The sequence below is a fragment of the Pyrus communis genome, chromosome 7 (genome assembly GCF_041283825.1).
Source record: "Pyrus communis isolate YQ-2024b chromosome 7, ASM4128382v1, whole genome shotgun sequence".
NCBI classification, from domain to species: Eukaryota; Viridiplantae; Streptophyta; class Magnoliopsida; order Rosales; family Rosaceae; genus Pyrus; species Pyrus communis.
This window is the reverse complement of record NC_142571.1, coordinates 7936881-7960569: the sequence shown is the minus strand read 5'-3', so window position 1 is coordinate 7960569 and position 23689 is coordinate 7936881. Positions and strand designations below refer to the sequence as shown.

General features: G+C 37.8%; 4 protein-coding genes across 7 annotated transcripts; 2 read left to right on the top strand and 2 right to left on the bottom strand.

Annotated features, from left to right (window-relative positions):
* The first annotated feature begins 890 nt into the window (after positions 1-890).
* LOC148695625 (cyclin-U4-1-like) lies at positions 891-2645 on the top strand. The gene is made up of 2 exons (XM_088696689.1): positions 891-1323; positions 2147-2645. The coding sequence occupies exons 1-2, from the start codon at positions 989-991 to the stop codon at positions 2430-2432; spliced, it is 621 nt and encodes a 206-aa protein (XP_088552815.1). The 5' UTR covers positions 891-988; the 3' UTR covers positions 2433-2645.
* Positions 2646-5238: 2593 nt separating this feature from the next.
* On the top strand, positions 5239-7330 carry LOC148695624 (uncharacterized). The gene has a single exon (XM_088697917.1). The coding sequence runs from the start codon at positions 5973-5975 to the stop codon at positions 7053-7055; it is 1083 nt and encodes a 360-aa protein (XP_088554043.1). The 5' UTR covers positions 5239-5972; the 3' UTR covers positions 7056-7330.
* A 300-nt stretch (positions 7331-7630) lies between these two features.
* On the bottom strand, positions 7631-11069 carry LOC137734167 (uncharacterized). 2 transcript variants are annotated; one of them, XM_068473479.2, is made up of 5 exons: positions 10506-11068; positions 9779-9877; positions 9035-9079; positions 8405-8542; positions 7631-8225 (listed from the first exon to the last, which is right to left on the bottom strand). In XM_068473479.2, the coding sequence occupies exons 1-5, from the start codon at positions 10887-10889 to the stop codon at positions 7893-7895; spliced, it is 999 nt and encodes a 332-aa protein (XP_068329580.2). In that variant the 5' UTR covers positions 10890-11068; the 3' UTR covers positions 7631-7892. The 2 variants fall into 2 exon arrangements, with proteins under 2 accessions (XP_068329580.2, XP_088554044.1); XM_088697918.1 differs by lacking the exon at positions 9035-9079 and having other exon boundaries at positions 10506-11069.
* A 5244-nt stretch (positions 11070-16313) lies between these two features.
* LOC137733702 (uncharacterized) lies at positions 16314-22876 on the bottom strand. 3 transcript variants are annotated; one of them, XM_088697916.1, is made up of 12 exons: positions 22192-22845; positions 20758-21314; positions 20584-20673; positions 20251-20490; positions 19522-19743; positions 19112-19412; positions 18694-19022; positions 18480-18589; positions 18306-18400; positions 18135-18211; positions 17950-18043; positions 16314-16881 (listed from the first exon to the last, which is right to left on the bottom strand). In XM_088697916.1, the coding sequence occupies exons 1-11, from the start codon at positions 22508-22510 to the stop codon at positions 17951-17953; spliced, it is 2433 nt and encodes an 810-aa protein (XP_088554042.1). In that variant the 5' UTR covers positions 22511-22845; the 3' UTR covers positions 16314-16881; position 17950. The 3 variants fall into 3 exon arrangements, with proteins under 3 accessions (XP_088554042.1, XP_068328960.2, XP_088554041.1); XM_068472859.2 differs by lacking the exon at positions 16314-16881 and adding an exon at positions 17116-17747 and having other exon boundaries at positions 22192-22876; XM_088697915.1 differs by lacking the exon at positions 16314-16881 and adding an exon at positions 17321-17786.
* Between the last annotated feature and the right edge of the window lie 813 nt (positions 22877-23689).

Sequence of the window (23689 nt, the reverse complement as noted above, 5' to 3'; positions counted from 1 at the left end):
TGAAGCAAAGATTCGGATCATTTGATCCAATCTTAAACCCAACCTGCAGTCCCTAATTAAATTTATAATTTGAAGCGTGCTTATTGCTTGCAACAAAAGTAGCAAAATATATTATATGTGTGTGTGTGTATGCGAATCACACCACATGCAAAGATGCAAGATCTCTTATAAAATATTGGGACCCCCATTTTACAGTCACAATTTCCCCACATGTAATCACATGATGGGTATGGCATGCCATCACTAGTGTCAATTTGTCACAGCAAATAACCGGAAAATCCCACATTCACTATTGGAAAAGGACACCATTAATCCACCGTTAATTCGTCTTTCTTCCCTCTTCAAAAGGTTTGAAATTAAAAGGAAAAAAAAGGTTTGAAATAAGATTAACTAGTTGGTTAGAGCATTCTGTTTCTCTTTTGCATTCAAGTTGAAGTACTCTTTTGGTAGTTAAATGAATTTTAACGTAAATAATCACTTAGATCGGTAAATATTTGAAATGAAAAGGGAAAAAAGCAAGAAAATCATTGCCCAACTCAAAATCAGTACCTTTGAGTTTTTAAAAAAAATTGTGACAAGTCACAATCCCACTATACAAATGAGGGCACATAAAGTCATAATTCAAATTGTTGAGGCCATTTTTGTTTTCTGGTTTTTTTAGTTCAAATAATAAGAAAATGGGAGACAAAAGAAAAATAATAGTTACATGAAAAACTAAAAAAACCAGTTTTGACTATTTGTTTTGTTTGATACATATTTACCCTCCTTTCTCTTCTTTGACCTCTATCATCTCTCATGTTCCCTCCTTTCTTTAACCAAAAAAACTAAAAATAAAAAATAAAACACTAATTCCCAACTGTCCACATATATATATAACCCAACACAGGCACTGAGCACCAACAAAAATTCAAACACTTGAGAACCCAAACTTGCTCATCATCTCTTTCCAAAAAAAAAAAAAAAAACAAAAAGCTTGGTCATCATCTCAATGGCAGAGCTAGAGAACCCAACAGTGATGACAAAGATCATAACTTTCCTCTCTTCTCTGGTTCAAAGAGTGGCGGAATCGAACGACCTCAACAGTCATTTCCAACCCCAGAAAATCTCAGTCTTCCTTGGTCTAACTAGACCCACCATTTCCATACAGAGTTACCTAGAGAGGATTTTCAAGTATGCTGATTGCAGCCCATCTTGCTTAATCGTTGCATATGTTTATCTGGATCGATTTTCGCAGAGGCAACCCTCGTTGCCAATCAACTCATTCAACGTTCACCGGTTGCTGATTACAAGTGTCATGGTGGCTGCAAAGTTCATGGATGACATGTAAGTCTTGAAGCTGAATTTTACTAGCTCATGAACAAAATTTGGAAAGAAAAAAAAAAAAAATCTTTGATAATGTTACTCAAAAAGATTTTGCAATTTTTTTGGTGGCCATATCCATTCACTTGCATTGTGTTCATCAAATTGTTCAACTTGTAGATATTATGTTTCATGCATGAATTGTACATGAAAAAAGAATATGAATTCACTGGTATTTTTCCTTGATGAGTTTTACCTTATTAAGTGTTCTGTGTCTGTGGTATAGAAGTCTCACTATTTTCGATCTGGGTTTTGCTTACTTTCTTGCTTTTGTATCTTCATAAAAAGACTTTGTAATTATTTGGAAAAATTAGAGGCAGTTAACTCATACAGAATTTTGATTCCTTTAATGATTAATTTGGAAAATTTTCAGAACTAAAATGTATAAACGTTTGGTTTAGGGCTGTAAAGCTTCCAACAATGTTCTAAAATCCAACTAAGTCCAGCCATGTGATACCCTGGCTTTTCCTATATAAATGGAGTATCCACCTAGATGCACATGGTGACCTAATTTAATCAGTTTTGGTCAGTTATATAAAGTCAATAACATTTATAAGGAAATATGGCTAATATGGGGAAAATTTTTGGATGTCACTGTCGGTTGTATGCTCATACGAGTTATTAACGTAGCGATATCATCGGTGAGAGGGTAGAATATCTCTTTTATATGCAAATCATAATAAGCCTCATGGTCAAAATTATCTCCGATGTTTTGTAATGATATGTATATATATTGAAGAATTAACTAGCTTATATCCGTTTTGATTTATCTGGTGTGAAATTTCAGGTACTACAACAATGCATATTATGCAAAAGTTGGAGGAATAAGCACAATAGAGATGAATTTTCTTGAAGTGGATTTCCTATTTGGTTTGAGCTTCGACTTAAACGTGACCCCCTCAACCTTCACCACCCACTGTTCGTATCTCCAGAGGGAGATGCTTCTATTGCAACCACCTCTAGATTCTGCAGATTCTTCTCTTAGTTTAGGCAAATCACTAAAGCTCCACTTGTGCTTTGATGAGGATGAAACCTCCCATCAGCAGCAACAACAGCAGCAGCTAGCTGTTTGACATAAAACCCTTAAAGGGTGTCCAAAAAGTAGTTGTTGAGGTAGTGATTTTGTAAATTTTGTTTTTTTTGGCCTGGCAAAATGAACATTAGATTTTTGTGTAATTCTTTTCTATTCTCTTTTCTTTATGATTTTCAGATAATACTTAGCTATAAGCCATTTAATTTTACATGATGTCGTGATAATATTTACCGTACAAACATCATAAGTCGAATTACTCATTCTCTTATCATCTTCATCATCTAAGGATTATTTCTATAAATTTCATTCAATTTAGAAATCTCGTCTAGTCATTCACGGCATCTTCACGATGAATCGTCAATTTGTTTGATTCATATGGATGACTAAACCATTTCCAAATCAAATGAATTTTTAAAGAAATAATTTTTAGATGATAAAGAGAATGAACCGTTCTTATTACAACATATTACAATAAATAACAATACATCATCATGTAAGTAGGTAAAGAGCTAAATAGTGTCATATTTTTTAGTTTTAAAGTTGAGATTTTGAGTCTTTGAATTTACTGTTCGGAAATCAATGCCACTAAACTTGCTTTCATGGTTTTCGTTCTTATCGATACATGTTAGGATTCTTGTTTTAACAATAGGGTCTGCCAACATAAAAAAAAAACATAGGTGGCCATGCAATGCAAGGCAATTTGCTCATATTAATTTACTCGGTCACAATTTGGAAGGAAGATGAGTGGTGAGTTTTAAACCTAATTTGGTCACATGGGTATCATATATAGTTATACATGGTGTGACAATTGTAATTTTTCGACAGTTGTCTTGATCTTGAGATGGGAACAATGAACATGTGCATTCCCCGGGCCACGTACTGTTGGAAGAGAGAGAGAGAGAGAGAATTCCTACTAGCCAAGCAATTGACACAAAGTTGGTACAGAGTTGTACAATTTGTCATCAAACAGTTAGCATGTTATTTTGTAAGATCGTTAATTTGAATGACCGACATTTAATCGAAAATTTATTCAATGGTTAAGATGGAAAAGTTTGATTAGTTAGCTTTGAGAATGTAAGTTTGTAGTCAGAATAATATTTTTACGTTAATTAATTAATGCATTAGGCAGTTAATTGAAACGACATTTGAATAAGAATTCATTTGATCAATGAAACAAATTAATGGATTAGGATTTTATTCAGATTTCCTTTGTGAAGATTCCGAGAATCACTTGATGGTGCCTGTCCATTTGTCATCCTGTGGTCAGAAATCATTTTGAATTATTTTATTTAAAATTAAACACAAACAGTACTTAACAAAAACTTATCGCACGATATACGATAAACAAACACAATAAAACGATCTCCGAGATTCCCACAGAGAATTTGAGGAAGATCATCATCCCCAATTAATACTCTAAGTTATGCATTATGACAACATCACTGAGTCCTTTTTCAAATCGACAACTTGTTGGCGTGTGCAGGGAAAGTGCATAGAAGTTAACATAAATCAAGCGTGTCTTGTCCTCCTAGCTCTTTGTCTAGGATCTGAGGGATGAATGATGCTTGGACTTTGGCCAGCTAGTTGTATAATAACTAGAAAGTATCTTGTATTTGTTACATAACAAAATCTCAGCTGAGGTATATTGTAATTTGTAATTCCTACCTCTGTAAAAACTCAAGGACTAGTTTCAATTACACACTTCAAGTTCCATTCGTTATTATCGATCACTTTATCATTAGAAAAACTTATCTGAGATGATTCATGTCACTTTTTTGAGTCCAACTTTAATGCTACGTAACATTGATATTACGAGTGTTTTAATCGTCAGACTCAATCATAATTATTAGATCTTTTATTTTTAATCTTAGCCATTTAATATTATTCAATATTACGTGTCATTGAAGAATTTTCTCACTTCTCTCTCTCTCTCTCTCTCTTCACATAATTTGTACATATGAATAGAAGTGATATGAAACAATAACAAGTCACAAGAAATGAGAGACACATAAATAGAAGTGATGTGAAATCAGAACACCTAAGTTTGTATCCTCTACTAGCAATACATAAATTGCACATGCTGTATACATTTACAACACAAAACATTGCGACATGGACATCACATAGGTTTAGACCGCCATCCACCTAAAAAATCACGATATTTGATTTATCTACAACTAATTGTATGTGATCATGTTCATCTATCCGATCATTCCAACAACACCCATTTATGTTTGCCGCTTGGATAAAAAAAAACCCATAAATTTAGAAAGGGATAACAGCATCAAACACTGCAGAGCCAAGTCACAATCGTAGAAACAGTGGCTACCTATACCTCAAAATGGAAAGGGAACTTAGGAGTGAGTAATATACTTATGAACAAGGTATCGTGTGAACCGTGTGAAGCCGAACGGCTAGATTCTCTTCGTCTACGAGTGATAATTCAACACAATCCACTGCACAGAGAGCAACGAACTCTCTCTGCAAGTTTTCTGGAAATTCTTCTTGCTTGCTTCATAAAAATTCTTGCACAACTATTTTTAGTTATATAGAATTCAATTCAATTCTATATGAAACAACGATAGCAACAACAACAACAAAAATAACAGTAATAATAATAATAATAATAATAATAAATGCAGGGTAGAAGCCTTCTCCATCGACCATTGTCTTTGAAAATAAGAGGGGTGTTTTTTTGAAAAGTGATTCAATTGTTGGGTTGTCAATGGTAATTCCACCTTTTTTTGGGCAACAGTAGTATTTTCAGTTTCAATGTGAACTTTATTCATGTTTAATCACAAGCTTGCCCCCCTATTTTTGCTCCACACGTGTTATCCGTGTGATATAAAACAATAACAACTTCCCCCCTCCAATTTGTTGAAAGCACCAACCAAAGTCCCCGCAAAATGCTCTCACATGCCCCATTAGAACCAAGCTTTCACGCCCTAATCCTATTGCTATTTAGTACCACCACAGCACCGGCTCTTGTTCCCCAACCTCCGTCCCCCTCACGCTCTCCCACCGCCCCTAAACCCACAAGGGCCATAACCCTAAACCCACCACAACCCAAAGGCCCACTATACAAAAATGTCCACCTAATCACCACCCGCCCACCGTCACACCAACACCACTATTTTCCCAATTACAAATTTCAAATGATGACGATGATCGAAGAATGACAAGATAATGGGCAAAGTCAGACTCAGGTGGACCTGCCCCCACCTTCTCCCACCTCTCTCTCTCTCTATTGGGGTGGTGCGCGTAGGTTAACTTAACCCAACCCCCACCCTACCACCCTACCACCCCTGGCGCACGTTAGCCACCTCACCCCACACCTAAGCGGTGGCCTCATCCACCGCTCATCTCACACGCCCACCTTTAGATCTCGAAATCAGCCGCACACCCCTCCACCCACCCTCTTAAACACCCTACCCACAGCCACAAGCATGCTTCCAAACACCACTTTCTCCTCCTCCCTCCTCCCCCTTTCCTTTTTCCTCCTTCCCCTCCTCCCTCCTTCTATCCTGCGCCGCCCCCTTATCCTACATCCCCAGATCCCACCCTAAACAAAACAATATCCATGGCTTCTCCACCGTCTTCCCCGCAGGACGACTCCATCCTCCCTCTCCAATCGGACCCACCGCAGGCCGTGCCGCTTGCTCTCCCGGCCCCACCGCTGACCCTATCCCAGCAAACACAGCCGAACCCAACCCCGCCTTCCTCCCGCCGCCTCCCTCCTCCCTGCTGGTCCCACGACGAGACCGTTGCCCTCATTGACTCCTACCGCGAAAAGTGGTACTCCCTCCGCCGTGGAAACCTCAAGGCCACCCACTGGCAGGACGTGGCCGACGCCGTCGCTCGACGATGCCCGGCTGCTTCTCCCGCGAAGACCGCCGTTCAGTGCCGTCACAAGATGGAAAAGCTCCGGAAGCGGTACCGGACTGAGATCCAGCGAGCCAGGTCGATGCCGTTGTCCAGATTCACGTCGTCGTGGGTCCACTTCAAGCGGATGGACGCCATGGAGAAGGGGCCGGCAGCTGGGAAGAGGGAAAATTCCGAAAGTCCCGGCGAAGAGGAAGAGAACGAGGAGAACGAAGAGGAGGAGGATCCGGATCAGGAGCTCTATGAGGAGCTGAGATACGGGTCGAATATGAAGAGTATGAGTAAGTTGTATAGGAATGGAGTTGGGGTTGGTGGCGGAAGCGGTGGCGGTGCTGGTGCCGGAAGTGGGTTTAGGATTAGGATTCCAACTGGGGTTAGTATAGCTCAGCCTGGGACCAAGGTGTATCCGAAGATGGATCAGAAATTCGGGATGAATTCGCATCCAGGGTCGAATTCGGGGTCGGTTTATGGGAGTGCTAAGGTGATGAGAGAGGGTGGGAATTCGGGGAGGCCCGGATTGGGGAAGAGAGAAAGGGATGGGGGGGAGAGAGACCCCGTGGCGGAGATGGTGTCGGCGATTAAGCTTTTGGGAGATGGGTTTGTGAGGATGGAGCAGATGAAGATGGAGATGGCAAGGGAGATCGAGGCAATGCGGATGGAGATGGAGATGAAGCGGACGGAAATGATTTTGGACTCTCAGCAAAGAATTGTGGAGGCTTTTGCAAAGGCGGTTTCGGAGAAGAAGAAGAAGGCCAAGAGAATGCCATCCCCTGAGGCATAGATGGTGGTGCATTTGGATCATAGAGGGACTAAGTAATGTGAGCTTAATTAGTTGTAATTTCGTGTTTAACTCTCGTTTACGAGCCACTTTTTACAATTTCCTTTTGTTTTCAAAGTGTTGAGGGAGCGTGGAACTTGATCACGTTAGCTTGGTACTAGTAGAAGATTGTAGCTTAGTCTTTGTAGCCTGCAGTCTCGCGTAGCGGAAACTATGTAGATTAGCTTGTAGTCTTGTGTAGTGGAATCTATATATTCGAGAAAAATGTTCTCTTGTCAGACGGTCTAGCAGATTCTAAATCTAGCAACACAAGCATGGTATGATTGGAGAAACCGAGTAGCGATTACGCGCGATGCAGTTTGCTTGGTATCGTAAAACACAAAGCTTAGATATGTGTCTGCATTATGCTTTGCTTGGTAGTGTATCGTACTGCTCGATAAATATGATTCCTGGAATGATACCGGTTAGTGGTATGCGTTTTATTTTTCCAGTTGGCATACTCCTCGTCGTTACATCTTCATGCTTTCTGGCCATAACTAATTTACTTATAACTCGTTAGTTTCGAAAACAAAAATGAATTCAAGAAGAATACCAAACATACTTGCGCGAGGACTATAACGTTCAAAATTAGAGAATCAATTTCTGGGAACTCTCTTTATCTACAAATTGAATAGGCAACAAATCTAACTAGTAAGGACGAACAACTATAAACTTGCATTTTCTTCGCCGACATGTGCTTTAAGTAGAAAGCCCAAGAAAAGCAGCATCACACTGAGCACGATGCGTGTTTATGTAGGCATCGAACCTGGCAATGTCATTATTCCGGCGAACCTTGCAACATCATGATTCCGGCTTGATTCTTCGGAACCATAAAGCGACAGGACTCTCCAAGACGGAGACATTGATGTTGCTCCAGACCTCTTGTTTGGTCGGAAGCTGGGCAAGTTTTTCGGTGATTTCCATGTCTTCAGGAAGAACGGAACCAAACACAGTGTAAGCTTTTTTCCACTCAAAATGGTTGGCTAGGCTGATGAAGAATTCTGGACCGGAACCAATCCAGGCAACCGATCCTCTTCTGATGGTGCGAGACACCTCTGCCGGAATCTCCTTAAATACGAACCCGTGAGCTGCAAGCGTTCCTTGTATTAGCGCGAAAGGCGGGCCAAACGGAGCCTATATAGCTTACATGAGAAACTTCTGAATGAGAAATAAATACCAAAAGCAGATATACACGAGCAACTATGTATAACGCGGATATATGCTACAAGATTGGAATGACGGGCACTCATAACAAGCAAAGCTCAAAACTCAGACAAAGCTGAAAAGTTGCAACTTCTGAGTCCGAAACTTACATTTTTTACATGGTTTCCTTGTGAGTCCCAAAAGCTTCCCCGGTTTTCTGCACGATAAAATTGGCAGCCTGCATAATGGGGCACTTGCAACAGCTCAAGAATGTAGGCAACAGAATGAGGGGCACAATCAGGACGGAGCTGCATAAATTTAAGACCGAACGACAGTTTAGATGCGGTAATCATACAGTTTAGTTTAAAAAGATTACATGAACATAACAACTTATAAGAAAAGAAATCCCATCAATTGTGAAGGAGGTTGACGGAGAACAATGAAGAATACCCCTAAACCTAGCAAGTATCGATCAGTTAACATTTTTGTTTTCAAATGAAACAGTGTTTTCGTTTTATCAACATTCAGATACTAGTACGAATCCTTATTTTCACACGAGAAATAGTAATTTTGTTAAAGCTTATAATGAGCCAGCTCATAATCATGTTAAAGCTTATAACGAGCAGCATCAATGGCCGCTAGAGTTTCAAATTCATGAAGCTAAACAGCACATTGTGAACAAATATGCAGTCTAAACTTTCGATCACTACAGTATCAGCATAACTTAACTGAATAAGATTTAGCTTAGGGTTTTAAGAGATCCTAGATTATGCATCTACTCCTGAGGAGGAAGAATTAACCTTTATATGAAGAGTCCCATACTCTGTTTCCAAGCCGACAATACCCTGTGGAAATCGAAGGGGGTAGATACAAGCCATGTTATGTGAACAGACAAGTAGACACAGAAAACAGAAATAACTTTTAGTCTAACTTCCTTAAAACCGCTCATATAATATACGAAAAAATCTGCTGCTACTATAATACACATCGATCTTTCACGTTATGCACTCCTCTTTGAAACTCATAGAAAAAACCGCAAATGCCAAATTCTTACATCCCCTCCTACAAATACTAGAAATGTCTTCTAATTTTAACAACCTCAGGTAACCAACCCAAGTCAACTAAGCCTTCTCCCAAATATAATTACAGTCAGCTAAAAGCATCAAACGGAAGCCACTCTCGAAGCCAGGTTTCAGATAAAACTAGGTCGGTTTTGTTGGCTACCCCTGCTAATGTGAACAAATCAAACTGTAATACAGATGTTCACTGATTCAAAGTGTAGTAATCTCCAATAAAAAAATGAAATAAATATAAGCCAAACTGCTTTTGGTAAAACTAAACATAGTAACTACAATCTTAGTTACTCTGATCTGAAAATGCCTGTGAATCGTTTTGTCCCAAAGAAGAAATGTTCATATATCAGCAACGAAACACATCAATGGAACCCTCGGGCGCATGAGTAAACACTTACCAAAACTTGACAACATAATTAGTAGTAGAATTACAACCAAAGAAAGGTATTATGACAAACAGTAAATATTTACCTCTCCTTTTCCAAAGACAAGTCCAGAAGTCCATGCAATCAGATCACCTGAGTCTTTCCGATCAGGGTCCAAGGTATCCTTTTGTTTCTTTAACCAACACTGCAAGCATGAAGAAGATAGGCAGCTTAGAACCCAAACCAGTTAATTCAACCAAAGGATTTATCAAGAATGTAACAACCAAAAGTCATATTGATGTGCAAGATGCTAATTTCGATAATGCTCTCGTTCATGTTGATAGATATCCACATCTCACTCTTCCATTAACACAATCTGTCTCGAGCCAGGATTGCCATGAATTTTTAAGAATAAATAAGAAGATTATGGTAGAATAGACTGAATAGTAGCCCTAAAAGTTGCAAGCACCAGAAAATGGACTACACACAGTCTCAAAACTTGCTAACTATTCACAATCGTCACACCGAAACTCCTATCTTATACGAGTCTTATACGAGTACAATAAATTCTTGTACATTATATGAAAACTACACAACCACGCTACGAGTTTGCATCTACATTATCTTCCAAAGCTTCCTTAGAATAAATAAACCAAACCATCATGGGAATTTACGCATACATGGGCATAAACAAGTTGGCTACACGCTCTAGTGTAATTCCCCTCCTCCGTAGTTTAGATTAAATTAGAATACCGCTCGATTAAAATGAATTTACCCAAAAATAAATGTTAAATAATAAAGAGCAGATTTGATGAAACGGAGAGAAACCATACCTCACCATGTCTAAGTCCACAAGCCTCTCTATCCCCACAAAACACCCAACTGTCACACAAACAATGCCCATCTCGATCCCCACACATATCCTTACAAGCCATGCAGCACTCTTTAGAAGAATTCACCTTAAACTCAGAACCCCATTTCACAGCATCACCCCAGAGCTCCAAATTCTCAATCCCTCTGCAGCATTCTCCATCTTCTTCTCCACTCCTCCATCCAACGTCTCCGAATTCCGAAACCGAATCAGCTGTTGTTATGCCGCTGGGTTTTGAGGCCACAGCGAGGAACAGGTACACCATGCAGCAGAAGATTGCGCCGATCAGGAAAAGGGCCAGAAGTGCGAAACGGCCGAGTTCTGAGTCGCTCTGCCGACGACCCATCTGAGATTTTGGACTGAAATGAAAGACCCGGAAATTGTTTTTGAGATAATTCGTCGGGTTCGTGATGTTGGTTTTGGAAAATCTGATGACGTTGGCAAGGCATTGAGAGCACGAACAAGACGGGGAGTGAAAACGACGGATGGAAGTAGAGTTACAACCGTTTGGTCGATGACACGTTTACGTATGGAACCTTTATATCCTCTCTTATTTTTGTTCTGGTCTGTTCTGTTCCACATGAACAGATTTGAACCAATCAGTAATAATATCGTACGAAAGATTTTTTTTCAATGTATTCGAAACATTAGTCATACATGTATATTACATATTATAATACAAATGAAATTACACTAAAATATATATTTATTCTCCATTTATATTATAACACGGGATCTACAATGCAATACATGAAAAAGTCTCTCAATACCAAGTAGTAAATTGAAAAGTTTAGGGTTATTTGTAGGAGTACCAACTTAACTTATAAACATGTGCGATAATACCTCTTGAACTTTCAATTTTTATTTTTTACCACATGGCCTCTCTTAGCTGTTGGAATGCATCACCAACATTACTATATATATATATATATATTGCCATTAAAACATGGGAACTTTAACGAAAAATTCCTGGTACTGTTCATTTGAACGAAAAACCATATTTTTATACTAAAAAGTCAATCCTGATACTATTCACTTTACCCTTTATTTTGTCCTTATCGTTAAAACTCAAAGTTTTTAAGCCATTTTCATTAGTTTTTCTTTAAAACATGTCATTTGTAAAGATATTTTCGTCCATTAACTTCATTGGATAGACTAGAATCAAATTGGTTCCAAAGTAATATTGCATGATTTAATATGGCACCAAAATTTGAGATTTTATAGCCCTAATATGGCAATAATTCCCCCATAAAAGTTTAAAAGTTAATATATAAATAAATTAAGGTGCACCACACACGCACTTGCTAATTACAAAAAAAAATCTTGAAAATCACTGTAAATAAACAACTAGATTTTTGCATAACTTTAACTTCAATTGTTTAACAACCCTTGCCAAAATCAAACACAAAATCAACTTCTCCCTTTCTTTTCATGACATGATTCCAACGCCGATACCAAAAAAATATCTTTTGTCTTTGTTCAAATTGATTTCAGCGAGCCATAGGAAGTGAAGTGACGAAAATATCCCTCCACGTGTGGGGCGAATGACATGTTTTATTGGTACAATTGATGAAAAATCACTGTAAATAAACGACTAGATTTTTGCATAACTTTAACTTCAATTCTTTAACAACCCTTGCCAAAATCAACTTCTCCCTTTCTTTTCATGACTTGACTCCAACGCCGGTACCAAAAAAATGTCTTTTGTCTTTGTCCAAATTGATTTCAGTGAGCCATAGGAAGTGAATTGACAAAAATATCCCTCCACGTGAGGGGCGAATGACATGTTTTATTGGTACAATGGATGGAAAATCACTGTAAATAAACAACTAGATTTTTGCATAACTTTAACTTCAATTCTTTAACAACCCTTACCAAAATCGAACTCAAAATCAACTTCTCCCTTTCTTTTCATGACTTGACTCCAACACTGCTACCAAAAAAATGCCCTTTGTCTTTGTCCAAATTGATTTCAGCGAGCCATAGAAAGTGAATTGACGAAAATATCCCTCCATGCGAGGGGCAAATGACATGTTTTACTAGTACAATGGATGAAAAGTAACATAGGTGGTAAATTCCAACAGTTAAGAGAATCCAAGTGGTAAAAATGAAAATTGAAATTTTAGGCGGTATTGAAGCATATGCTTGTAAGTTTAAGTGGTTACAACCTTAAGTATTAATTTTTAATTTTTAATTTTTTTTGTGAATCATAAGTAGTAAATTGAAAAGTGGAGTGTTTTGTAATTGACTCCAAACATTAGGGTTATATTTTGAAATAAGCTAAAACTTTTATGTAGTTGGGAATTGGGAAGATCAACCCTTCATTATATGGTTCTTTTATATTATTTTACTTTTTTGTTTTAATTTTATTTATTTGAAATATTATTATGCTTTATTATTATATTTTGAAAAATAATTAACTTACTAACAAAATCTATCGTTTGATAAAAAATTAAAAAATAAAAACATCTTTCAGGATTTTTTTAATTTAATTTTTTTAAAGGAAGCTTTATATATATAGACAAAAAATTTCACTATATTTCAAGAAACTCCACTAATTTTTAAATATGTCAAAGAAAGACAAAAATATAAAAATTACTAAAGCCCAACCCAAAAACTTAGAAACAATGTTTAAAAATACCATTCATATCCCTAAGGCTTTAGGGTTGTTAATAGAACCTAGCCTTCACAACTCCAACAAAATAAATATGTGCAATAAGCTCAATCCATTATAGAATATTTCTATAGAATTAGTTTAACTCGACCTCGACAATTTTTGCAGAATCATTTCCACCCGTCCCAAACATTTTTGCAAATCAATTCAACCCATCCTCAACTATTTTTGTAGTATCAATTCAACCCGTCTTTAACCATTTTTGCAGAATCAGTTCAATTAGTCATCAACAATTTCCGCAGAATCAGTTCAACCCGTCCTCGACCATTTTTACAGAATCAGTTCAATCAGTCTTTGACTATTTTTGCAGAATCAGTTCAACTCGTCCTCAACCATTTTTGCAGAATCAGTTCAATTGGTATTCGACAATTTTTGTAGAATCAGTTAACCCATCCTCGATTATTTTTACAGAATCAGTTCTACTCGTCTTCAATCATTTTTGCAGAATCAATTCCACCCGTTTTCTACCATTTTTGCATCAGTTCAACCGCACTAACGTCTGCTACTTCAAGGTCAAGGACTCGGCCGAGAAGTTTCCCATGCTTCACTTCGATATTTGCCCCTTTCGTTGGGACTTCTTTAGGGGTTTCTTGATTGCTCATCTATATGGGTCTTTTGCTTCTTCCTTCTGGTTTTTTGTTTGTGCTCTGTATGGCTGTCAATAAAGTGAGGAAGAAAGTAAAGTACAAAAATTTAGGAATTTGCACCTGCAACACGACCTAGACATCAAATCAATGAAAGAATGGAGAAATCAAAACAAAATTGAACTGGATGTGAGAGGCTTCTCGTCGATTGCCAATCTTTCAAGCTCCGCTCCAACTTCACATTTGGCCTAATATTAAGAGAGAAAGGAGTGACCGATGAAGAGATGAAATTGTGAAAAGACTTTGCCACTATAAATAGTACTTTTGTAATTGACACTAGAAAGAAAAAGACTAATAATGTCATCTTTTACATGTCTTAACTTTTATCCCTCCTTAAAATGTTTAAAAAGTATCGTCTCAATTTAAAATTAACTTTCCATATGCAGACTACACTTGTGATTTTTGAATTGCATCTAACTTTTCCATTTATAATTTTCCTAACTTAGAATTTAGATATATCAAATTTACACATGCATTTGCCAATACAGTGCCTCACGCGCCCTGCCCACTGCCCAAGTGTTATACAAATTATTTTCCATTTTTGACCAAGCTGGGATCAACAGTGTTTTCATCATATGACTAGGCTGTAATTTTACAATATTTTCTTTACGAAATTAATAAATTTACTATTTAGAGGAAATAAAATGATAATAGGTCAGAAACCAACCAGTTTTCTGACTGGTTATCAGATGGCGACGAACCCGCATGGATGGTGGAAGAGGACACAGCATTTGGGTTGATGCAGAAGCGGCCATGGAACTTATGGGTGGAGAAGATGGCAGAGGGAAGCGGTGGAGCTTTTTGGTTGGCATGATGGCGTTTGCAATTGTTTTGCTAGAATTAAATCTCAACGGTTGATTTATTGTATAAGGGCCATTTTTGTAACTCACTTCAAAGAAAAATAAAACCAATAATATCATCTTACACATGCATTAACTTTTGTCTCTCCTTGAAATGTTTAAAAAGTTATCTTAATACAAAATTAAGTATTAAAAGTATACTCTATATATAATTTTTCCTTTATAATACTGAAATTGCCTCTTCTCGTATTAGAATATTATAAAAACTTCACCAAACTGGTGTGCTCCTTATATATACATATATAAGATGAACGCTTTGCATTTAAGATAACAGTCATTTAGTACTACGGTCTAGTGATATTCTTCTTTACTTGCAAGTGAGATATCTTAAGTTCAATTCAGAAATTGTTCATGAATGAAAAATTAGCAGAATATTGAACGGAATAAAACAATTTCAATGAGTTTTTAGAGAAAAGAAAATTGGTACAAATTGGAGGGAAGAAGATCAAGGGTTTGATTGATTGATTGATTGATTGATTGAGGAGTTGCCATAGCGCGGTGCATGTAGAAGGCGTTTTGATGGAGGCCGGTTTCCAGCTGCCAGCCATTCTCGTCATCTTCAACTCTATGTTATTCAAGCTCCAATGACTTTTGGCAAACTTCCAGTTGTTGGGCCCTCCTACATACACTCCTCTGCTCTTGGAATTTTTATCCATCCAAATCTAACTTCTCACCAAGATTCTGTGTCCTCTTTCCAACTAAGCAATATTTTAAGATATTCTAATACAGTGGAAGCAGATTCGAAGTCGCGGGGGACAGAAACACACTGCACTTACCAAATGGAATCAGGAGAGGAGATCTGGATCCCCCTGATCTACTAATACAGACCGTTAGATTTTGATCTAACGATTACAAATAGAAAATTCTCTTAAAAATTATAATAATTGTAACCGTTGGATCAAAATCCAACGGCCCGTGTTAGTAAGTCAAGAAGATCCTGATCTCCTGCTCAGGAGAGGATCCAATTCCCTTACCAAATGGCCTAGCAAACTTGCTCATCGAATTCGTACTTGTCCCTAGACACCTCCCCCAGTTTTTATTTTTCCAACAAATTAATTGTTTCGTATTCAATTTGAAATAAATTTATAATTCTCATAACCATCCATAAATGTAACTAAATAACTTAAACACTTTTTTTTTTTTTTTTTTTCAAAAGATCCAAGAAATATAACCTGTTTTCTGCAGTGTCTCCGTCAACAATAATTTCAATTGTTTAAAGCAGTTCTTTTTCCCACGTCTAAAACCCAACCAAATCTTAAGCCATCGAAGGTTTGTTAAGGTTTCCAAGAGGACAATGCAAAAACAGAAGCGATTACAAATTTGACTACAAAATTTCGAAATAGAACTAGATAAGCGTACACAAGATGCGCAAAAATCGTGGTTTATATACGACCAGTATGTTTAACGTCCTTCAGTTTTACAATGACAATGAATTTCTCATTTTACTGGATGACTCACACCAGAAGGCGCGATATTTAAGTTTCATTCATTAAATTCCTATTTGACCTGTACAAAAAAACACATCCAACCATTCTACCTTTAGAACAATCACAATCCCAATCGAGAGAGAGAGAGAGAGAGAGAGAGATAAGAGTCCTGCAAATTTTATACCAAATACAATACATTGCCCATTAAGGTTTTCCACACAATCAGCTTGTCGTATTTCACTAGTGAAAACAATGCTATTATAACTATCCATTACTGAACACGAATAACATAAAGTATATGGCACCTATTCAAATCCAATCCAGCGTTCAGTTGCATCCGAACACCGATAGGATATACTGGCATGTATCAAAAGCATATAAAAGTAAAACCGTTCAAGTGAAACAACTTCCAACCAGCAACTAGCCCTTGGATACACTAAAGCAATCAAAATGAGTTGATCAAAAGGATTTGAAAAGATTTAAGCTGTCATGACCATAACAAGCCCTAATGAACAATACAAGGACAAGGACTCAACTCAGGTACTAGTTACCTCCAAGTTCCTGAAGCTTTTAATCTGCAAGAATTGCTCATAAAGATAAATCCAACTTTTAGACTCCGTGAACGTGCCAAAGTGATCCACCCACACTTAGTATGGGATATTCCACATTAAGACGTGCTTCTACAAAGTGGAATACTTGCCAATTGCATCCCTTCTTTACAAATACCGACTTTCTGCAATCCAGATAACAGTAGCAAGAGTGTTCTTTCAGTGTTTTTCAGTCCTACTTTTGCTCTCAGGTCACTCGCACAGTTCTTGGTAGAGGTTTGCAAGGAACTTAACAATAATACTTTAATCGAGATATTAGCAAGCAATGTAAGATAATTTTACTCGTACGCCCATGCTCCTAATGAAGTGAAGGAATATCTGGTAATATGAACTAGAGTCCTACTCATTCTTCTTTGTAATTTCCCAATATGTTTCCTTAAATATCAATATATATGTCAAAAATGCAAATTTAAATCACGTGGTAACTAAAACTGTACACACCAGGCAAGAGATTCCAGGTAAACCTTCTTGGACCACAATCTCGTACAATTCCAAGCAAGCTTAATCTTTCCTTATAGCCTTCAGTTCCGTGATAACCCACTCAATGATATGGAACTGAATAGATTAAGCGATCTAAAACGGCCAAAAAGGCTTTTATTATTCAAACCTTTCCAAAGGATTCAGCATTAAAAATATCCAAAATACCTTATAATCACATTAAGAAAATCCTCTTCTCTTGTTATAGTCTTATCTATTCATACGAACAAAGGATGCAGCAGGACTCCAAATTTTCCGTCAGGTGGAGTTCTTCTAGCAGATGAAGTAGAAGACACGTCATAAACTAAACACTTGCATCTCCGAATATCTTGAGTTTCCTTGCAGCAAAATAACTACAGCCTGGCACAATATCCAATCTCTGGAAATCTAAGAGGGCGGCTCCTTGGCACATACATAGGTTCTTAGGGAAATTCTGTGTCCATAACTCTAGGCATCATAATGGAAAAGCTTCATACAGTCCACATCCTACGGCATCCTCTTCATCATGTCAGATCTGTTCCATAGACAAATTCACTTGTAACCATATATTGCTCTGTTTTCACCAATGACCTCTTAGAACCAAAGAAGAGATGTCGTGCCTTCGGAAGAGAATAAATCTCCCGCCGGAAAATAGTAATAATGACACACGCATCGCTCTCATAATTACGCACACTTGAAACTTAACAAAACATGAAAAACACAACAATCTGAATTACCTCAATAGTATGAACCAGAACCACCTGAACCCATATAACTGCTTCCACCCGCACCACGGCCAGAGTACATTGATGAGTAAGAGCTACCTCCAACCTACAATAGAGAATCAAGATATAATGATAAATGAGACAACTAAATAGAACACCTATTATTTTCATTTAACCAAATCAGATTAGGTGCATACATCACTGCCACGAGATATATAATCACCACCATAGCTGGATGAGTACATTCCACCAACATCACTGCCACCATAAGAACCTGAAAAAGAAATTAAAAAACCTTAAGACCTTTAATTCTATGGTTTCAACAATAAAAATACTATCTATCAGATAACCGGAAATTACAATCGCACCTCCTCCATAGCCCATGCCCTGACGACTGCTGTATAGTCCATGAGAATCCTGACTTGTTCTGCTGCTTCCATATCCCATACTAGATCTCCCAAGTCTATGATACACAGCAAAAGGTAAGTTGCTGCATCCACACGAGATAATAAAAAGTTAATGTTACAATTCAAGGAACAAACCTGTCACTATAGCCATCACCATATTGAGACGAACCACTTTCATACTCATAGTCTAACCGTGCCCTGGATTGGCGGATGCCCGCATCAGCATAACGGGGAGGAACATCATCCTAGAACACATGGAAGAAGAATTTAAGCCCTATTTCATATCCTACCAGAGAAAACCAAGTAAATTGCATTTCCAGCTATAGAAAATGTCGTCATTAACACTAACCAGTGCAGAGTAGGCACGTTTTGAACCAGAAATAGTGTCATAATCACGAGCACGACCTTCACGGTAACTTGGAGGAGGAGGGGGAGGATGCCTTTCATACCGCTGTCCGTAACCTTCATCAACATAAGCTCTCCTTCCTGTTGTACGAGATGTACTTCTTGGTGGATCAGAGTAGGCAGGACCACGCTGAGCGTAGTCATCTCTGTACGATTGGCGTCTTTCTGGAACAGCCCTTGATCCATAATCAGGGGCTGCTCTACTCCTTGGAGGAGGAAGGTCCTCATGCCTGCTATATTCCCTCCTGAAGCTACTTTTTGGGTATGCAGGAACTGTTAAAAAAAGTATAGGAATATTATTATGCACAACATAAAAGTTATCACACAACCCATTAGCCGTTGTAAATTAAAATATTGCATACCAGGTGGCCTCCTGTCATAGGACCTAGATGGAGGAGGCAAAGGCCTGCCTCTTGGTGGATAAGATGACATCACATGGTGTCTATCTCTTAGCGCAACAGGCCTCTTTACACTGGCTGGTGGGATTCGACTTCCAACTCCCCTTAACCCACTACGCATAGGAGGGAGAGGGCGTGGTGCTGGGTGACCCCATGAACTTCTAACAACTCGTCCAACCCCCCTAGAAGAACGATAATCTCCGCGTCCAACATGTTTTCCTTTACCCCTCTGGAGCGGTCTTGATAACCTCGCCCTGACTTTCGCCTAAAAGTGACGATGATTATTCATAAATTCATGTCCAACAAATGCCAATACATAAAATACTTTCATCAGTAATGTCTAAAATTGAAATAACTGTTATCAGCCAACACACCTTGTTGTCTCCTTCACCTAACTCTGCATTGTTAATGCTTTTAGCACAAGTAACTGCAGCCTCATGAGTGTCGAATGTAACAAAACCAAAATCTCTCCTCTTAGCAGAGGGCATGTTCCGCGCAAGCTCAATCTTTTCAACATTCCCATATTCCTTAAGAAGATCTTGGACATGGTCCTCATCCCATGAAGCAGGTAGGCCATCAACAAACACAGTTTTCACCTGCATCTCAAGATATTTGGTCAGCAGCTCCAACAATCACCTAAACTCCTCTAAATTGCATAAAACACTATATCAAAGAAACACAATCACAACTGCTTTCCCATACATAACTAACTTTATCATAGTCAATTGAGGAGAAAACATTAACAAGATTTTAGAAAACAAGTAACACAAAATTAAGATAATGTTACCCGAAAAAAACAACTCCAAAGAATCTAATATTCTAATTCAGTATGTTATAGATGCTATGCTAATTTGTCAACAAACTAGAAAAATTACTTGTTCAAGAGAACATCAATGGGCATATTGTAACTCTATCATCTCCCGTAACATAAAAAATGAGCACAACAGCGAATTTATCCAGGACTCCATACACTCATGGGAAAAATAGACGTTACAAGGACCTTTGTATACGTTCATTCACCAAAACACAAGAAAATATCATGAGAAAGATAACCCATCCAGGAATCCTATTGTTCCTATAATACAGCAGAAAATATACGTTACCTGTGCCATGATTTCATCACCAGGATCAATGAAGGAATCTGCAAAAGAAACTTTTGCAGGCCTATCAACTCCAAACACAATATCTCTTTTTTGAAGTCGCTTAAAAGCATCCATGGCATCTGAACGAGAAGAAAATTCCAAAAAAGCAAAGCCTCGATTCATTCCCTCATAGTTAGTATCTTCGACCAATGTCAGACCCTCAACATTATCTACTCCATAATGTTTCAACTTCTCTCTCAACTGAAACCACAGCCATCAAAAGAAGTCAGAAATTTTTAATCATCTCCTGATAAGTCAAGAGAATTTTGAAATGATGTAAGCCAATATACTTACAGCATCCTTTGTCCATGTCTTGCATATGTTACCCAGAAAAAGAGTATCACTGTCTTGACTTGGAGTAACACCACACTGTTTTCCATTAATCTGGAATTGCAATCATTCAGAGAATAGAATTTAATATGTGAAGAAACCAGTTTCCGCTCGAACTACAAAAGGATCAAAGATTACCACTGGATGTTTAAGCTCTGCAACTGCTCGCCTTGCTTGATCTACAGTTGCAAAACGCAAGAACGCAAATCCCTTGTTCTTCTTAGTCTGAGGGTTCATCATCAGCCTGACCTCAGTAACTTCACCAACACCAGCAAAAGCTTTCCTAAGATCAGCCTCACTTGCATCCTTGTCTAGACCACCAACAAATACTTCAAACTCCTTGCGCTTCCGTCTCTCCTTTACAACTTCATGGTGCTCCTCTTCCTCGTCAACCATCTCTGCATGCTCATGCTCATGCTCCTCGCTAGCATGCTCCTCAAACTCTTCACCCTCGAGTTCTTCGTGGGCATCTTCCAACTCTTCCTCAGCCATATCACCTTCTTCTTCACCTACAATCTCCTCAGGTTCTTCATCTCCTTCATCCCCGAGCTCCTGGATATCCTCTTGTTCCATTTCCTTCTCATCATAATCAACCCCACCATCTTCTTCAGGTTCATACTCAGCTTCATTATCCTCCAGCTCTAATTGTTCATCTTTTTCATAATCATCTATAGACTCCTTAACCTTATCTTGTTCTGCGATAAATTAAGGTTGACAATACCTTAAGTTAAAAGAGACTCAAGTTCTACATTATGATCAAGCAGAGTTCACAATTTTATTAAGACGGTCCTTGTCCATCTCAGATAAACACAAGTACAAAGAATACCATGATTATATTAATGCATAACGGATCCCCAAAAAAAGGCATGATCTACTTTTACAATGCCTGAAGTGTCATTCTATACTTAATGCTTCCATATGAAACAATGTCTAAACACAAAATTGATCCAAAACTCAGTCACAACAGTATGATCCCACTTAGAAGGTTTAAACTTCCCTTCTATGCTCTTCGCATAAACCAGTCTGAGCTAAAAACAAAGAGGAAAGAGTATGATCCATGTTTACACTGTTTATACTGTCATCCTTGATCCATATATTAACCAACTTTTTGACACATAACCGAGCAAGAACTAAGTTAACAATCCACTATGCTCACACCGACTTCTAAGCTCCACTCCATAACTAATTGCTCTTGAAAGAAAAAGCTGGCCACTTCTATTAAAAGCCACCAAAGTGCATGGAAGAGCAAGCATTACCAGATTTACAAAAACGTATTCCTCAATGGATTTCTGTGTAGACATTTATTCTTCGGAATCTTTCTAAATTATTTCCCTTAGTTGGTTTTATTGTTTCCCTAAGCTCTATACAACATCCCACATAACAGAAAATTAAATATACCACTTTTACCACAACAAAAGCCACATTATAGACAAAAGATTAAGCATTATTACCACAGTCCCTTAAAACATATATAAAATCATGCAAAAACATAGAGCGGTGGAAAATCAAGAGCAAATTACTTAATTCAATCAAGCCCCAACAAAATTACATAATTCGGAAAACAAAACTTACTTTTTAATCCGTTCTGCTCTGCTTTCGCTTCAACTTCCATCTCTGAAGGCCCTGACTGATCAATAACGGATGCCTTTTCATCAACAACTGGCTTCTCCTCGACAGCCACCAGCTTGTCCGCCGCAATTGGCTTCTCCTTAATCTCTTCAACATTGAGATCCTCTTTAGATTCCACCATCGGCACCGCATCCTCGGCCTTCACCAACTCATCTGGAGCCTCAGGCTGGACCTGGTTCTGGGCCTTGTGCGTCCCCCTGGTGACTCTCGTCGTCCTCTTCGCTCCCGCCGCCCCACCTCTCTTCACCGTCCTCGGAGGCATGGTTTCCCCAATCAAATTCTCCAAAACTCCACAAATTCCCCAAAATCAAACCCAAAAAAAATACCTCTTTTCAAGAATTAAACAGGGAACGATTCAGAAAACCTAACTCCACGATCACAGTTGCAGAATAGAAGGAATCAGAATTCTAATAGGATCCGGACCGAAAGATGAAATATTTCAATGCATACTATTTATAGAGAGATAATTGCAGCGAAAACCCTAGATTGCGTAATTGCGAATCGAACAAAACCCTAGAAACAGAGAGTGAGAAGACGAAGACCAAAACAAAACCCTAATTAAAGAAAGGTGGAGATAGAATTGCGACCTTGCGGGTTAAGGCTGAGGGATTGGTGGGCATATATATGCGAAAGAAAAGGAGGTACTTTGGGTGTAAATACTTGGACAGGGATTGTTAGTGTGAGCGAGTTACTTGACACGTGGGAATTAGTAATTGGTTGGACAATGTAAGATGAGGAACATGGGACACTTGGCATGGTATCAAGCGATTCGTAAAGTTTTAGAAAAATGATTTTTGATGAATTTTATTATACAAAATGAGAACAACAAAAGAATTTTGCATTTTATGAATAGAAAATTTGTGTCGTAGTTTAATTCAAAAATTATTTTTTAGAAAGAAAATATTAGAAACGTGTCTAGTACTAAAATCATCTTCAACTCCTAGGTTAAAACTTAAATTTTTTTAACCCAAAAATAATTTTTCTCCTCTCACCATTCTGGATTAAATTTTTAGCCCGATATTATTAAAGAATGAATTTAGGATATTTTTTTTTTTCTTAAAGTAATTTTGTTTTTTTTTTAATTATGTAGATTATATTAATTTAATTTATGAACATTATAACCTAAAAATATTTAGATTCTGATGAATATTAAAAAATCACCAAACCTACACTATGAAACTCGTGGAACACTATGAAAGAATATGAAACACATAGAATAATTTTTTTTAATTACTTTAGCCGTTGGATTTAATAGATCTTTTGTTTTAATGTTAGATTTAATTATATTAGATCTTAATTGTTAGATTCAATGAATATATAAATATAAAACTAAAAAAAAAAAAAAATACACATATATGGTGATCCAGCCCCACTAACCCAGGGGAATCCTAGGCTAAATTTGCCCCATAAATGAGTTTTTGGTTAAAACTCATATTTGCCC